The following is an 18,080-nucleotide window of genomic DNA, read 5'->3' on the forward strand; positions in this document are numbered from 1 at the left end:
AGGTTAGACTCAGAAATTTACCTCTTAGATCAACTATACATTAGAATAAAACTAGTTGTTTTATTTATTGTGGTAAAATACACATAAAATTTACTGTCAACTGTTTTTAAGTGTGCAGTTCAGTGGCATTAAATACGTTCACGTCGTTGTGCAATCATCACCGTCCATCCCCATAACTCTTCACCTTAGAGAACTGAAACTGTCCCCATTAAACAGCAACCCCCCATTCTTCCCTCCCCGGCCCCTGGCAGTCACCACTGTACTTTGTCTTTATGATTTTGACTACTCGTATAAGTGGAAACATACAGCATTTGTCATTTGCAATTGGCTTATTTCGCTTAGTGTGATGTCCTCAAGGTTCATCCATGTTGTAGTATGTCTCAGAATTTCCTTTCTGAACAACATTCTGTTGTGTATATGTCCCATGTTTTGCTCATTCATCCGTTGATGGACACAGGTTGCTTCCGCCCTTTACATGTTGTGAATAATGCTGCTGTGGCCGTGGGTGTACACATAGCTCTTTGAGACCCTGCTTTCAGGTCTTTGGGGTATATACCCAGAGGGGGAGTCGCTGGTGGGAAGATGGAGTGGAGGTACTTACCCTCTCCTCTCCACTAAGTACAACCCTGGACGTTTCATATAAAAGACGTAACTTTGGAAAGGTAGAGAGAGGAAGGCAGACTGGCTGGGGACCTCAGACCCAAGGAATGATGACGGGCACTAAGCTCTCTGGGTTTTCTTTTTGCTTCACATATGCTGAACTGGGTGCTGGAGAAGCATACAAAAAAAACGTCCTAAGGAAGGGTAGAAAAGAGATTCCTGAGCAAGATGAAAGTCCAGCCCCAACTTTACCAGCAAAGGCCAAGTTGGGAGCCTAGACTTCCATCCTCACTGGGCTGTCCTGGGGGCACCCCAAAATCCCTGCTGAGGTGACTTCAGAGAAGGGCACGTAGGGAGCTGGGACTTTTTCAGTGGAGGCCACTTGAGGAGGAGAAATGAGCCCCAGCCTCTCCCAAGCAGGGTGTTGGCAGCAGAGGTGTAGAGGGATGATGGGGCTCAGCCCGCCTGGCAGTGACCAGGAGACGCTCCCACCCTGGGTGTTAGCAGACAGTGAGTGAGGAACCTGGCAGTAATGACGTGGGGCCTTGCCTTCCCTGTCAGAGGAGGTCTCCTGTAACAGAAGATTGAAGTAAGAGCCCGTCTTTTCATGACATAATTCCCAAAATGTCCATGTTTCAGTCAAAAACCACTCATACCAAGGACCAGGAAAATCTCGAAGGAGAAAAGGCAATTGACATCAACAGTGAGATGACAGATGTTAGAATTATCCGACAAGGATTTAAAAAGCAGCCATTATAAAAATGTGTCAACGAGCAATTATGGACACACTTCAAACATGTGAAAAATAGAAAGTATCAGCAAAGAAATAGAAAATATAAAGAAGAATCGTTTAGGGTTGAAAAATACAATAGCCAAAAACAAACAAGCAACAATGGAGGAGAAAGGAAAGAATCACTAATCTCGAAGACAAAACAATAGAAATCACCCAATCTGAACAAAACACAGAAAACAGACCAAAAAAAAAAAAAAAACACTAAAGGACTTCAGGGACCTATGGTGCTATAACAAGAAATCTAAAATCTGTGTCCTCAGGATTCCAGAAGGAAAGAAGAAAGGGTAGGGCTGAAAAAGTATTACAAGAAATAACAGCTGTAAACTCCCCAGAAATGGCAAAATATATAAACTTGCAGATTCAAGAAGCTCAGAGAACCGTAAACAAGATAAACCTAAAGAAATTCTCCCCAAGACACATCACAGTCAAACCTGTGAAAACAAAACACAAAAACTCTCAAAAGCAGCAAAAGAGAAATGAGACCTTTATCTATAGGGGGAAAGAATTTGAGTGACAGCACATTTCTCATCAGAAACCACGAGGCCAGAAGGAAGTGGCACATTTTTCAAGCAGTGAAAGAAAAGTACAACTGAGAATTCTATGTCCAGTGAAAAATATCCGTCAGGAATTAGGGGGAATTTAGGCATTCTCAGATGAAGAAAAATAGGAGAATTTGTTGCCAGCAGATCTACCCTAAAAAAAAATGGCTAAAGAAATTCTCTAAACATAAAGGGAAAAATGAAGAAAATCGGGAACATCAGAAAGGAAGGAGGAAAAAACAATAGAAACAGTACAACTCTGGGTCAATAATATACTTTCCTTCTCTTGAGCTTTCTAAATTATGGTTGATGGTTGAAGCCAAGGTTATAACATTGATGCGGTTCTCAATGTATGAAGAGGAAATATTTAAAACAATTACAATGGGAGAGGGCACAGGGATATAAATAGAGGAAAGTTTTTTACATTTCACTTGAACTGGTAAAATGTGGACAGCAGTATACCGTGGTACCTTATGTATATATAACGGAATTCTTAGAGCAACTACTAAAACATAAGAAATACACCCAAAAATAGGAGATAAATCAGAATGGAATTCTAAGAAGATGTTCAAGTAAATCACAGGAAGGCAGAAAAAAGACAACAGAACAGAATACAAAAAATAAAATGGGACACTTAAGCCCTAACATATCACTAAGTATGTTCAATGATAAATGGTCCAAATATATCAATTGAAAGGCAGAAATTGGCAAAGTCAATAAAAAGATACAATCTAACAGTGCTGTCTACAAGAACTAATTTCAAATATAACAATGTAAGTAGGTTGAAAATAAAAGGATGGAAAAAATATATATCATGCAAACATTAATTTTTAAAAAAAGAAATGGAGGCCAGCCCCGGGGGCCTAGTGGTTAAGTTCAGCATGCTGTGCTTCAGTGGCCTGGGTTTGGTTCCCAGGCATGGACCCTCACTACTTGTCTATCAGTGGCCATGCTGTGTCAGCAGCTCACGTACAAAATAGAGGAAGATTGGCAACAGATGTTAGCTTAGAGCAAATCTTCCTCAGCAAAAAAAAAAGAAATGGATTTACAGGCATACATTGTTTTATTGTGCTTTGCTTTATTGCACTTCACAGATGCTGCGTTTTTTACAAGACCTTCCACCAGCAAAAAAGACTATGACTCGCTGAAGGCTCAGTGATGGTTAGCATTTTTTAACAATAAAGAATTTTTTAATTAAGCTATGTACATTGTTTTCCTAGATATAATGCTATTGTGCACTTAACAGACTACACTATAGAGTAAATGTAACTTTTTTACGCACTGAGAAACCAAAACAATTTGTGTGACTAGCTTTACTGCAGTGGTCTGGAACTGAACCCTCAATATCGCCGAGGTATGTCTGTATTCATATCAGATATATTATACTTCAGAGCAAAGAAAGTTACCAGGGACATTACATAATGGAAAAAGGCTCAATCCACAAGGACGACATTATAATCCTAAATATGTGTTTACCAAACAACAGAGCTGCGAAACACGTGATGCAAAAACTAGTGGAATTGAAGAAGGAGCAAATCCACACCTATGTTTGGAGACTTCAACACCCGTCTCTTAACAACTGGTAGAACTAGATGGAAGATCAGCATGGGTGGAGAGCTTAACACCATCGACACAGGATCCAAACAGCATAGGACACTCCACCCAAGAACACAGCTCTTTTCCAGTGCCCACGGCACACACGCCAGGACAGGCCACATCCTGGGCCGTAAAGCAAATCTCAGCAGATGCGAAAGAACTGAAATCACACAGTGTGTCTTTGTTCACAGTGGAATCAATAATCTCCGGGTCAAAGATTGAGCTCTGCCTCTGAGATCAGACACAAGACAGGATGTCTGCTTTCACCACTTCTGTTTACCATTGCACTGGAGGTTCGAGCCTGTGCAATTAGGGTGAAAGAAAAAGCATCCAGACTCAGGGGAAGAAAGAAGTGAAAGTATCTCTATTTGTAGATGACATGGTCTTGTACATAGAAAATGTTAAGGAATCCTCTAAAAGACTACAGGCACTAATAAACACAGTCAGCAAGGTTGCAAGACACAAGATCAATTAATATACTTACAATGAACAATCTAAAAATCAAATTAAGAGGGACCGGCCCTGTGACCTAGTGGATAAGTCAAGCACGAGCTGCTTCAGCAGCCTGGGTTCGCAGGTTCAGATCCAGTGCATGGACCTACACCACTCATCAGCCATGCTGTGGCAACAACCCACATGTAAAAAAATAGAGGAAGATTGGCAGGGATGTTAGCTCAGGGCTAATCTTCCTCAAGCAAAAAAAGAGGAAGGTCGGGGCCAGTCTAGTGATGTAGTGGTTAAGTTTGCGCTCTCCGCTTCAGTGGCCTGGGGTTCGCAGGTTTGGATCCCAGGCATGGACCCATGCACTACTCATCAAGCCATGCTGTGGTGGCATCCTACATGCGAAGTGGAGGAAGATTGGCACAGCTGTTAGCTCAGGGCCAATCTTCCTCACCAAAAAATTAATTAAATAAAAATAAAATTAAGAAAACAATTCCACTTAGCATCAAAAAGAATAAAATACTTATGCATAAATTTAACAAAATAAGTGTAAAACTTATATTCTGAAAACTACAAAACACTGTTGAAGAAACTAAAGGGACCCAGAGTAGCCAAAACAGTCTTGAAAAAAAAAGAGAATTGGAGGACTCACACTTCCTGATGTCAAAACTTAACTACAAAGCTACAGTAATCAAGACAGTGTGGTACTAGCATCAGCATAGAAAGCTATATCAATGGAATAGAATGGAGAGTCCAGAAATCAAGCCTCTTCTATCTGGTCAATTAATTTTCAAGAAGGGTGCCAAGACAATTCAGTGGGGGAAAGAATATTCTTTTCGACAAACATTGCAAAGACAACTGGATAGCCACAAAAAATAAATTGAACTTCATCAAAACCAAAAACATCTGTGCTATAGAAGACGCCTTTAACAAAGTGAAAGGACAACCCACAGAAGAGGAGAAAATATTTGCAAATTGTGTATCTGATGAGGGAATTGTATCCAGAAGAGAGAAAGAACTCTTACAACTCAACAATAAAAAGACGACCCAACTGAAAAATGGGCAAAGTATTTCGCTAGACATTTCTCAAAAAGAAAGATTAGATAATGGCTGATAAGCACATGAAAAGATGCTCAACATCATTAATCAATAGGGAAATGTAAATCGAAACGACAATGAGATACTGCTTCGCATCCACTAGGATGGCGATAATGAAAAAAAAAGACAATAAGTATCGGCGAGGATGTGGAGAAGCCAGAAACCTCATACATTGCTGGGGGGAATGTAAAATGGTGCAGCCATTTTGGAAAAAGTCAAACATAGAGTTACCATATGACCAAGAAATTGCACTCTTGGATATATACCAAAGAGAAATTAAAACACATCTGCACAAAACTTGTACATGAATGTTCATAGGAACGTTATTCATAATAGCCAAGAGCACAAAACCCGAACAGCCACTGACAGATGAAGGGATAAACAAAATGGGGTACATGCATACGATGAAATATCATTCAGCCTAACAAAGGAAGGAAATTCTGACACATGCTACAACATGGATTAACCTTTAAACCATGCTAAGTGAAGTAAGCCAGACACAAAAGGACAAATATTACATGATTCCACTTATATGAGGTACCTAGAATAGTCAAATTCATAGAAAGTAGAATAGTGGTTACCACGGGCTGGGACGAGGGGCAATCAGGTACAGAGTTCCAGTTTGGAATGATCAAAAAATTCTGGAGATGGACAAAGGACACATTTTCACAAAAATGTCAGTGTACTTAATGTCACTGAATTGTACACTTAAAAATAGTTAAAATGGTCAATTTTATGTATATTTTATCACAATTTTACAAAAGGAACAAAGTACCGATACAAGCTACAACATAGATGGACCCTGAAAAAATTATGCTAAGTAAAGGAAGCCAGTCACAAAGACTACATGTTGTCTGATTCCATATATACGAAATATCCGGCACAGGCAAGTCCGCAGAGACGGGATGTCAGAGTAGTGGTTACCGGGGTTGCGGATGGAAGGAGGGATGGAGAGTGACTACTAATGGGTATGGGGTTTCTTTTTAGGATACTGAAAATGTTCTAGAATTAGATAGTAGTGTTGGTAGCACAACCTTGTAAATATACTAAAAAGCACTGAATTGTATACTTTAAAACAGTGAATTTTGTGGTATGTGAATTATATCTCAATAAAGCTGTTATAAAAAACAGCTTAAGACAACAAGAATAGTTTATTTTCTCACTGTTCTGCAATTTGGGCAGGGCTTAGCAGAGATGGCTTACGTCTCCTCCACATGGTATTATTGGGGGTCACTGGTGCAGCCTCATTTTGTCACTTCAGCTGGGGCTAGCACATCCGATGCAACTTAACTTGTGTGCCTACCACCTGAGCTGGCAGCTTTCTCTCCATGTGGTCTCATCAGAAATCTAGGTCAAGGGCCGGCCTGGTGGCGCAGTGGTTAAGTTCCCACGTTCCGCTTCTCAGTGGCCCAGGGTTCACCAGTTCGGATCCCGGATGGCACCGCTTGGCAAAAGCCACGCCATGGTAGGTGTCCCACATATAAAGTAGATGAAGATGGGCATGGATGTTAGCTCAGGGCCAGTCTTCCTCAGCAAAAAGAGGAGGATTGGCAGTAGTTAGCTCAGGGCTAATCTTCCTCAAAAAAAAAAAAAGGAAGAAAGAAAAGAAATCTAGGTCAAGCTTCTTTACACTGCTGGATCCCAAGAGGTTGGAAGCTATAAGCTTAAGTCCTGGGCTTGAAAACTCCAGTTTATGACTTCTGTCACATTCTGTTGGACAGAGCAAGTCACAGATTGGCCAGATTCAAGAGGAGACATAGACCCCCCATTTGATGAAAGCAGTGGCATGCACATACAGAGACGGGAGGAATCGTTGGTGGCCATCTTTAGAAAAATCTCCCACAGAGACCATTTGAGGCTGAAATAACAGGACCTTTGCTTCCAGCAATAAGCAGGACTAAGTAACATGGAAAACCCTTCCCTTACAAAACCCCTACAGACTCTTCACATAGCAGACAACCTTCCTTTCAGAGCTGTGCACCCGGGAAAATAAGGAATCTCTCCAGGTACAAAAGCGAAGACTCTAGCTTCTGGAATGTGAAGTCAACAGTGGAGCTACGCTACTCCGATGTTATTTGTTGATCACAAGGACTTAAATGCCAGATTTCAAAGGCTGACGAGGGAACAGGGGACAAGGCTATCAGCCTACATGAGGCGGAGTGTGGGAACTTAGAGCCATCACCACATTCCCTTAGTGCTGTCTCCTGTGATCGCCTACCAAATAAACTACTTGCACCTGAATCCTTGTCCCAAGGTCTGCTTCTGGGAGAACCCACTCTACAACAGTTGGTACCAGAAGGGGGCCTATGAAATAGATCCTCAGAATTTGACTCCGACAGTGGAAGGCTCACCAGCCAGATGGCAACAAAGGCCTAGCTGCTGTTGGAAACTGGGATGGTGTGGTGGATTAAATATGACAGCAAATTATTTGACGCTCTTCCCTTCAAGAGGTGGGGTCTGTGCCCCTCCTGAATCTGAGTGGCCTCTGTTACTGCTTTGACCGGACATGACCCAGCCAGCCTCTGGGCCCAGACTTTGAGAGATTGGCAGCTTCCCCATTTCCTGCACCTGGAGCGCACTTTGGGGGCCTTAAGCCACTATATAAGAAGACCGACTACTGAGACCACATACTGGGAAAGCCATGGGTAGGCGCTCTTGTTGACAGTCCCACATGAACCCAGCCTTCCAGCCATCCCTGCTAAGGTGCCAGACATGTGAGTAAAGCTGACTTGGACCCTTCAGACCAGCCCATATGCCGGCTGAATACCACTGAGCGCCCTGAGTCAATGCCACATGGAGAAAAGGCATCACTTAGCTGGGCCCTGCCCGAATTCCTCGCCCATAAAATCATGAGATATAATAAAATGGCTACTATTTTGAGCAATTAAGTTCTGGGGTAGTTTGTTACATAGCAACAGCTAGCTGGACCGTGTGCTGATAACACCTGTGCTGAGTCCTCACCATTCCTCAGACTCATCTGTTCTGCACTGTGATGGCGCGCAGTGGGGAGGGGGCGCCCAGGCTTAGGCAATCTCTCTAACAGGTGAGACACAGGGGGCAACTGTAATTTATAAGGAAAGCGAAGTTGATTGATTGTTGTTAAGTGGCGTCCATGTGCTGACGGAAGAAAATAACAGGCTCAGGACAGCCGTTTATCAACTCTTGGCCCTGTGTCCAAGCCAGGAGCCCTCCACGGCAGTGTGTAAAGACTCTCGTCTACCGCAGCTGGAGGGCGGACTGTGCTGGTGAAGGCCCAGAACCTGCTTGAGGACAGTGGTGTTCCATAGCAGGCCAAAAAGACAGCTCTGTAAGGCCTGTGCTCAAGTCAAGGTCACAAAAGGGAAGGAGCGGGATACTGACAGCTAGCATGGGGACATCCGAGTAGATGGGCTTGAGAATCTTGAACCCCAGATTCCCCTCTGAGCCAGCAGAAGTGGCCCATTCCTCCTTGCTCGAGAATAGCAGCCTCTTGCCTGGAGACCATGCAAAGAACTCCCTGTGATGGTTAATTCCGTGTGTCAACTTGACTGGGCTAAGGGATACTCAGATAGCTGGCAAAACGTGATTTCCTGAGTGTGTCTCTGAGGGTGTGTCCAGAGGAGATGAACGTTTGAACTGGGAGACAGTGAAAGTTCGCCCTCACCAACGTGGGCGGGCGCGATCATCCAATCTGTTGAAGACCCAAAGACAACAAAAAGGCAGAGGAAGGGTGTTGCTGTCTCTGTCTGAGCCGGGACATCCATCTTCTGCCCTCAGACGTCGATGCTCCTGGGTCTCAGGCCTTCACACTCGGACTGAATTAGACCACCAGCTTTCCTGGGTCTCCAGTCTGCACACAGCACGTTGTGGGGTTTCTTGGCCTCCATAATCACGTAATTCCTATAATAACTCTCCTCTTACATATATATCTATATCCTGTTGGTTCTGTTTCTCTGGAGAACCTTAAGACACCCCTAAGGTGAAGCCATGCTTTCCTTCCTCAAGATCCACCTCCAATTTCCCTCTTTGCTTCTAAACCAGTAACTAGGATCCAGTCTCGCTGAGGCCCGACTGGGGAAGTCCCGTCCCAACTGTGGAAGAACAGAGATGATTCGCTGCACTAGCTGCAGGAGCTGGCCCAGGTGTGCCAGCCAGAACTAAGAGAACACGCCCGGGCCCGCGCAGCAGCTAGGTGCGCACTTTCTGCTTCCGCGGCCCGGGGTTCATCGGTTCGGATCCCGGGTGCGGACATGGCACCGCTTGGCAAGCCATGCTGTGGCAGGCGTCCCACATAGAAAGTAGAGGAAGATGGGCACGGATGTTAGCTCAGGGCCAGTCTTCCTCAGCAAAAAGAGGGGGATTGGCAGCAGTTAGCTCAGGGCTGATCTTCCTAGAAGAAAAAAAAAGAAGAAGAACATGCCCGAGGAGCATCTTGAGGGGGCTGGAGTGGAAGGAGTAGAACACTTGGTGGGGGGCAGAGTGACGTGGGACGACCCTCCTGTGACTCGGCATGTGAGGTTCTAGGAAGGGCACCTGGAGCCAGTCCTGATGGGTCACTGAGATGGCTCCCTGAAATGTGGAAGAAATGGTGGCCTCCGGTAAATAAGAGGGAGTAACCGAATGGTCTTGGCAGGGTATTGAGAAGTGGCCAACAGGCTCAGAGAGGTGGCCGCACAGAGTTCTTATGTGAGACCAGAGGACCCAGCTGACTGTGCTCCCGGAGGGCCCACTGGAGGCTATCTTCCCTCAAGCAATGGTGAGACACTAGTGAGGGGCACTGGTGTCACGGGGCACCTGACTGCTCTGAGCACAGGGTTGAAGAGGGTGAACACTGCCCTGGAGCTGGCTCCCAGGGGTCCTGAGCGATGGGAGGAGTCCAGAGAGCAGAGGTCCAGATGATGTAAGTACCAGAAGAGGAGCAGGGCAGAGTGGTAGCTGGGCAGCGTGGGCCTGCAGGGTCTGTGCTGACGGCTAGCAGACCATGGTTATTCCCAGGGACCATGGCAACCAGGAGATTGCTTGGCTCTTAGAATCAAAGAAAGATGGAAAACAAGTGCACGGGAGGCGAATGCCAGCTGCTAGTGGAGAAATCTCAATCCCTCACCCAGTTTCCAGGCCTAAGTCAGTCCTCAGACCTGGAGGTCACCGCCTGAAAGGGAGGCTGGGTGCCCTTGAGAAGAACCCTGTAACGCCACAGCAAACACCTGCGGTCGTAATTCCCCAGTCCTTGCCCAAAGGGACCTATAGCCATTTCCAAGAAGTAACCATACACCGAGAAAGGAGGGTCCTGGCTATTTCAAGGGCAGCTGGGTACATGCTGAGTGGGCCTCTGGTCGCCAGACAAACGGAATCTTTGAACTTCTCTCCTCTGTCTCACTCACTCCCGGGAGACTGCATCCTCTCTCACAGCTTTAGCAACACATACTCATCGCCAGCTCCCACGTGTCCATCCCCAGGCCGGACCTCTCCTCTGATCTCCAGTCTCCTATCTTCCTGCCCACCAACATCTCCCCCGGGGTGTCTAATGGGCATCTCAGTGGGGGCCACAGTGAGCTCCCCATCTGTCCACCCTTTCCTGCGCCCCCCCCGCAAGTCTTCCCATCTAAGTAAATGACAACACCACCCTTCCAAGTGCTCAGACCATGGATTTCTCTTTTTCTCTCAACTGCACAGCCAACCCACCAGCAGATCCTATTGGAATTCTTCAAAACATACCCAGAATCCCACCACCTCTCATCACCTCCACTGCTCCTTCCCTGGGGACCAAGCCCTCCTCTTCTCTCAGGATTATTGCAATGCTGTCCTAAATGATCCCGCCACTGCCCTTGTCCTCCCACCGTCTAATTGCAGGACAGCAGCCAGAGTGATACTGTTCACACGGCACTCCTCTCTGCTCAAAATCCCACAGTGGCCCCTCACACTCAGGGCAAGAAAGGACTTCTGGGGGGTCTACCGGGTCCCATAGGATGGGCCAAGCCTCCTCCCCGTCACTGATTCTCCCTCTGCTCACTGTGCTCCAGCCACACGGTCTCCTTGCTGTTTCTCTACCACACCAGGTAGGCTCCAGCCTCAGGGCCTTTGCTCTTGCTGTTCCCTCTGCCCAAGATGCTCTTCTCTCAGCCACCTGAACCTCCTTCAAGTATTTGTTCAAATGTCACTCCAACGAGGCCTTCACCTTATTTAAAATTGCAACTCCTCCCCTCAACACACGCCTCGTCCTCCTTCAGTTTTCTCTGCAGGATTTGGCACTGATACATATGCTTTCCATTGTGCTTCGTTTTGTGTGTGTTTCTTTCCCTCATTAAAATAGAAACTCAAGGAAGGCTGGATTTTATTTCACCTCTCTTTCTAGCGTTTAGGCCAGAGCGTTCAGGGCTCTTTGTGGAATGGATGGCTGAACGGATGAAGGAACGCACGAACGGAGAGTTGAGGGCGCTCCCGTGAACCGCCCCGTCCACGCCGACCTTTACTCCCACACTGGTGCGCGGACTTCATCCCGAGCGGATGAAGGTTGAGCCCCGGGGTGACGGGGCCGGCAAGGCGGGCTGGGAACCGGCAGGGCGGGGCCCACGCGACGTCGTCGTCATGGAAACGCGCGCGCTCCCAGCGGCCCCCGCGGCTTCCGGTCGGCAAGATGGTGGCGCGCAGGGGGCGGCGTTCGGCGCGGGGCTCGGACGAGGGGATCCCGAGCCCGCCGGGCTACTCAGGTGGGGCTGCGGGCCCTGGGGGCCGGGGCGACTCGGGGGCGGCGGCCAGGGGCCCCAGCAGCGGCCGCGCGGTTGGGCGTGGGCCCGGCGGGTCCTCGAGGCCCGGCGGCGCCCTGCTCCCCTCTGGCCACCCTCTCCCTAGCCGAGCCCATTGGGGGCCACGCTTCCCTGGGGTGACCCCCCGCTGTCCACACTGTCTCGCGAGGCGAACCGGGGCTGTCTGCCCCCTCCCCCAGGGGAGCCCGTCCGCTTCTCGTCCGCCCTTGCTGTTCCCAGGTCGGCCCCTCAGCCCGCGCCGCGCCGGGCCTCTTAGTGGCCTCCTCATAGGTTCTGCCGCTTCTCCTCCTGCCCCAGGTGCCAGAATCTTCTTTCTAAAGTCAGATTTAAGTCCGATCTTGCCTCATAGGCCCTATACCTATACCCCCAAACCTACTGAACTCTCTTCAGTGGCCAAAGTTCGCACCTAAAACAAAACCCAAACTTCTTACCCTTGACCCGCGTGGCCGCACGTGTTCGGGCTGGTGCTCACCGAGGGTTCCGTGTCCTGTTCCTCTGAGCAGCGGGCTCTTTACACCTTCCTGAATTTGGCGCTTGCTGGGCCCTCTTCCTCAGAGTTCCACAAGCAGCTTTGCCCTCGCCGTTGCACCGCTGCCCTCACTCAGGTCTGAGCTTTAAAGTTACTTTCTCAAAGAGGTCGCCCCGATGCCCGCCTAAAGGCTCGGCCCCCCGTCTCCCCGCACTACTTCACCCTGTGTGTTTCCTTCATATTTGATGGAATCTGGCCACATGCTTAGCTGTTCAGTGTCTCCCACCACTGAGCTTCCTGAGGGCGGGATGGCAACTGTGTCCTCACTGTGCTCAGAAGAAGGTGGTGAGGAAAACAGGAGGCATCCCCGAGCTTTCTGAGGGTTAACGCTGATGGGAATGCCAGCGACCATCCAAACAGTCACACAGAGACTTAGACGCGGTGAGGAGTTTGGTGTTTTCCCCGAGAGCCCAGAGTGTGAACTTCCCTCTCACTTCGCTTCCCACTTGCAATAATTGCTCGATGTGCTCACTCTGCCCCACAGCTTGGGAGCCCCTCCCGGGCAGATGATGTGTTCCTTCCCTCTCAGCCTGCACATCATCCTGCACAGGCCTCTCCTACGGGAGGGGCTCAGGGAAGGATGCTGATGGATGGACAGATACACGGGACTACAAAGGGACAGCCGAGCCTGACTTTCCTGCCATCCCTCTCCGCCCGTTTCCCTTCCAGCCATTCCAGTCAAGTTCTCCGGAAAGCAGCAGGCGTCTCATTATCTCTATGTGAGAGAGCACAGAGTTCGAGAAGGCACCAAGTCCTCCTGGCCTCAGAAGCGGACCCTTTTTGTCCTCAATGTGCCCCCATACTGCACAGAGGTAAGCGGGTGTGTGGGAGGAGACCGTGGGCTCAGGCAGGGCCTCCAGGCAGAGCTGAGCTCCCACTGGCCCCACCGGGCCCTGGGGGGCGTTGGAAACTGTGCGCAAAAGCCTGGAGGGAGGGTGTCTCGAGGGCTTCTTGTCTCTCTTCTGACAGGAAATCTGTTTTTAAAGATGCGTTTTAAAAAATAGACTCCTGAGGAGCCCAGAGCTTTTTATGTATCACCCAGCATTGTTTTGAATTACAGGGTGGTTCTCCCTCGTTTTACTATGGACATTGATACATGTCCATAGTGAAAAGTAGCAAAAGTATAAGAAAGAAATTACCTCCAAATCTATTATCCCAACATGTCTGTTAATTTTTTTTTCACAAAAACTAGTATTATGTTAATTTCCAGAAGAGAAACTAAGGGAATTTCTGAGTCTTTGATGAATTTTTTATCAAAAAAAGAAATGTTCATTTCTGAAGGTTTCTCTCAGTTAGAAGCAGTAAGAGGACAGGGTGTCACTGTTCAGCTTCACTGAGGAGCAGCGGGCACAGAGGGGCCGGCCGAGGTGCCAGCTCGCTGCAGGTCGCTAACCGCACGGCTCTGTGTAGGCAGCACCCACGTGGAGAAGCAGCGTCGCCGGCACCCCAGAAATGCCCCATGCCCCCCCCACCACCAGGGACAGCCACCACCCTGAGTCCCACAGGCAAGATTGAACTCTGTTCTTCAATGGCTGATTCAGGCAGTAAAACTTAGTTGATTGTCTCATAAAATCAGAATACTCAGAATAACACCAAAAATGTCCCCACTTATTCTTGTAATAATTAAAAAGTAAACAAAAGTTGAGAACCCAGTCCTGGGGTAGGGATCGTCCCCCCAGAGGGATTGCTAGGGAAAGGCTGATCCTTCAGCAAGATGGCCCTTCAAAGCGGGCAGATCCTCTCAGGAACACCGAGCACGTCCTGGGCGCGTGCTTCCAGCGGGCCCTGTCCTAAAGCCAAACAGCTTATCCCTGAGTCCCACCTTGCAGGCCGTTCCCTCCCTCCCGAGACCCCGGCTAGTGGAGGGGTGGCTTTTTACCCACAGTTTCTATCATGAAGATTCACAAGATCGTTGTTTCGGGCCGCGGGAGGGCAGGAAAGGTGACCTCCGTGTTGCGGAGGACGTGGCTCCCAGGCCCTCCCTGCGGGGCCCCAGGTTGGGCAGGATGGGCTCTGAGTCCTTCAGGTCCCCTGGCAGTGCCGCCGGGGTGGAGGGACACTCAGGCTCATGCAGTGCTTCCTGGGCCGTGGCAGGAGTGCCTGTCCCGCCTCCTGTCCCCCTGTGGCCCTGTCCGTTCTGTGGAGTTACAGGAGAAGCCAGACCTCGCTGAGAGCCCAAAGGAGCCCCAGTCCAAGTTTTTTCAGCCCAAGCCCGTTCCGGTAAGCCTCCGAGCACGCGGGTCTGCGGGAATGGGGCTTGGGGGGTGAGGGCCAGGGTGTGAGGGGGAATGGGGCGGCAGCGGGTGGCAGTGGGACTTTCTCAGCACTCCCCGGGGTCCTAGGCCAGTCCTCACTGTGGGGGTCTGGGAGGGCTGTCAGGTCAACAGTCTCCACTCCTTTCCCCGGCTTTGCCACATTCTTTAGCTCCCTGTCTGGCTCTTCCCGCTGTCCTGGGTGAAAGCTCAGAGACCATCTCTGCAGGCGCCCTGCGCTCCCGCCTGCTTCTCCTGCCAAAGTCGATTCTTCCTCAGGCTCAGTGGCCGGGGTCTTGTTTCCCTGTGGCCCGTGAGCTCACACCTCCTGGCATAGGGGAGTGTGAACTAGTGTGCGCCCAGTGTCTGTCCATTCCTGGCCCAGAGGGAGCACGCTTTCCACTGAGTCCGTCCCATAACTGGAGACAGGCCTGGTGTCGCCCCTCTCCCTGGGGAAGAGACAGGCATGGGTCACTTCCAGCAGAAGCTGGAGAACTAGGGGCGCAGCCGTCCCACCCCAGACTGTGGACGCTCTCCTGGTCATCTTCACAGTTTAGGAGCAGCCCGCCACACCTGCCCTGGTTCAGGGACATGTGCGGCCGAGGGCAGTGGGAGCCCTGTGGCAGGCGTCGGGCAGCTGGGAGGACAGGAAGGCTCCTGACACTCTGTCATCTCTCCATCCCCCAGGGCTTCCAGGTAGCCTATGTGGTGTTCCAGAAGCCGGGGGGGGTGTCAGCTGCCTTGGCCTTGAAGGGCCCACTGCTGGTCTCGACAGAGAGTCACCCTGTGAAGAGCGGTGTTCACAGTCAGTATTGCGGGTGGCGTCGGTGCCCCCTTTCTGGGCCCTGGGTTGGTGGGTAAGCTTTGTGGGGCAGTCCGCGAATGCCACGAGCCGTGTCTGCTCACCGAGAGCAGCGTGTTGGGGGCTCGAGCCTGGCACTCAGGGTGGGCAGAGGTGAGGGCCCAGCTTGCTGCCGCAGAATCTTCCTCACCTCCTGCACCCTGGGCCAAGGCCTCCAGCCCTGCCGCCTGAGTGAGAAGATCGGGACTGGCCCGGCAGGTGCTGGGGTGCGGAAGCCCCATTTCCCTCCCTCCCTTCTCTCTCAGAGTGGATCAGCGACTACAGGGACTCCGTGCTGGACCCTGAGGCCCTGAGGGCGGAAGTGGACACGTTCATGGAGGCCTATGACAAGAAGGTGGCTGAGGTAGGGCTTTCGCAGGTGCAGCCGAGCATCACCTGCGCAGCCTTAGGAAAGGTGTGCAGCTCCTGAGAGGGAGGGATGGTGGCAGCCTGTCCTAGTAACCATGTGGAGTCCAGGCCCCCTTTTTCCCTGCTGAGTCCTGGGCCACCTGACTGGGGGACGTGTAGTCTCTAAACGGTCTGTAGGGAACGAACGGTCTGAGAGTGGCGGAGGAGGCAGCATTGACACGTCTGCATGTTCCCCTGACACACAGCCACCAACACTGCTCCCCAGCAGAGGGAGCAGCAGGCGCCCGTGCATGCCCATGGTGATTCTGGGTGGGGGAGGGGAGGGTGGGCGATGGGCTCCTGAGGCTGCAGGGCGGGTCCCAGGCAGCTGCCCATCACAGGGTTGTGTTCCTTGCAGGAGGAGGCTAAGGCCCAGGAGGAGGAAGGGGTCCCTGATGAGGAGGGCTGGGTCAAGGTGACCCGCCGCGGCCGGCGGCCTGTGCTCCCCCGGACGGAGGCAGCCAGCCTGCGGGTGCTGGAGCGGGAGAGACGGAAGCGCGCCCGCAAGGAGCTGCTCAACTTCTACGCCTGGCAGCACCGCGAGACCAAGATGGAGCGTAAGAGAGCGCCCCGGCCCCTCCTCTGGCCCCAGAGCCCTTGGCACCCGGGCCGCGGGTGAGGCCTGTGGCCAGAGCGCAGAGCCTTAGAGGGCAGGCCCTGGGCCTGGGGACCTGGACCACAGCCCTGTGGTGGTCCCCCTGTGGCTCCCCAGCGGCAGCTGTGGCGGCCCCTGGGTCATTTAGAGGCTACAGAGGCACTGGGATGTAGGACCCGCCTCCGGAGCCCTGAGCAGTTGGTGCTTGAACCTGTCAGCTTCTAGCAAGGAGCCACCTGGCAGAGGGTGGATCTCAGGTGCTCGCTGTGGGTGCAGAGCGGGCTGCTGCTGGCTGTGTGAGTGTGAATGTGTGAGAGAGACGGTGTGAGTGTGTGTGGAGTGCGCAGCGGGGAGCACCCCACCGCCCGTGGCCTGCTGTTGGCGGTGAGGGTGCTGAGCCTACTGCCCTGGCCGTCTTGTCTCCTCACGTGCGGGATGGTTTCCCCATGGGCCCAGAGAGGGTCCTGGCCCCAGCCTTGGCGCAGGGATGGGCCTGAGCACCCCTAGTTGCACAGCTCTCTCGCCTCCCTCACTGCCCCTTCCTCCGGCACCTTCGCTCCTGCTCCTGTCCTCTCCTCCGCGTTCACCTGACGGCAGGCATCCCTCAGCCTTCCCTCCCTTGGGCTCCAGAGCCCACATACCCCTTGGACCTGGCTGTTCGGTGACCAGAGCCTCCATCTGAGTCCTCGGCCCCCTGGGGTGGGGCCCTGTTACCTCCTGACGGCCTCCCCTGTCTGATTGCTGCCGTGGGAAGGGCTGCAGAGGTGGCCCGGCGTCTCCGGAGCCCCCGCGCCGCCTCCCTCACCTTTGGGGTGGGGGTGGGGAGGTAAGGGAGCAGGTCCCTGTTGGCCTTCTCTGTGCTTTTTTACTGGTGAGTTTCCTATCTGAGAACTTGGGCCTGCCGTCTTCTCCACGCAGCCCGTGCCCTCTCACCGGGCCTGCAGTCCACTCCACTTCCCTGCCACACCAAACCGTTTTCCGAGGCAGAGGCGAGGAGGGCGGCAGTGCTGAGCTCCCTCAGCTGGTAGGGGGCGCTGAGGGGAGGGCCCGGTGAGCTCTCTAGTCTGGTTGGTGGGGCGCAGCTCCTTGCTGATCCCGGCCCTGTTTTCCCTCGTTCCCCAGATCTCGCACAGCTGCGCAAGAAGTTTGAGGAGGACAAGCAGAGGATTGAACTGATGCGGGCCCAGCGCAAATTCCGCCCCTACTGAGCTGTGCTGGCCCTCAGGCCCGTGGGGGTAGTGAACGGGCGGCGGTGCATGGCCAGAGAGGGCCTGGAATGCTGGTCTCAGAGGCTGTGCCCAGGCCCAGGGGCCACCGCGTCAAGCCGCCCAAAGATCTGAGGCACACGAGGTGGGGTGAAGGACTGTGTCGCCCTCCGTTCTGGTGCTTCAGCAGTCCTGGGGCCCAGTGCTGGGGGGGCCTGCCCAGCATGAGGACTTGGCCTTCAGGAAGCCACTGGCCCAGGAGTGGCTCCTTCCCTCTCCTCGTCTGTTCTCAGCCTGTCTCTGGACTCACCTCTCCGGGCTGAGCATCTGCTCTTTCCCCCCCTTCCCCTCGGCGGAGAAGCCCCCGCTGCAGTGAAACAGCCTCCAGAGCAGTGATAATACAGGAATAATTTCTCTTTCATCCTGTCTGGCAGCGGGAA

The 18,080-nt window shown here is 51.5% G+C and overlaps 1 protein-coding gene across 1 annotated transcript; it reads left to right on the forward strand.

The window, feature by feature from the left end:
• The first annotated feature begins 11,657 nt into the window (after positions 1 to 11,657).
• On the forward strand, positions 11,658 to 18,061 carry RRP7A (ribosomal RNA processing 7 homolog A). The gene is made up of 7 exons (XM_046646593.1): positions 11,658 to 11,753; positions 13,009 to 13,151; positions 14,434 to 14,559; positions 15,279 to 15,396; positions 15,699 to 15,796; positions 16,199 to 16,397; positions 17,558 to 18,061. The coding sequence occupies exons 1-7, from the start codon at positions 11,681 to 11,683 to the stop codon at positions 17,641 to 17,643; spliced, it is 843 nt and encodes a 280-aa protein (XP_046502549.1). The 5' UTR covers positions 11,658 to 11,680; the 3' UTR covers positions 17,644 to 18,061.
• The last annotated feature ends 19 nt before the right edge of the window (positions 18,062 to 18,080 follow it).

Source organism: Equus quagga, chromosome 19 (genome assembly GCF_021613505.1).
Source record: "Equus quagga isolate Etosha38 chromosome 19, UCLA_HA_Equagga_1.0, whole genome shotgun sequence".
Lineage (NCBI taxonomy): Eukaryota > Metazoa > Chordata > Mammalia > Perissodactyla > Equidae > Equus > Equus quagga.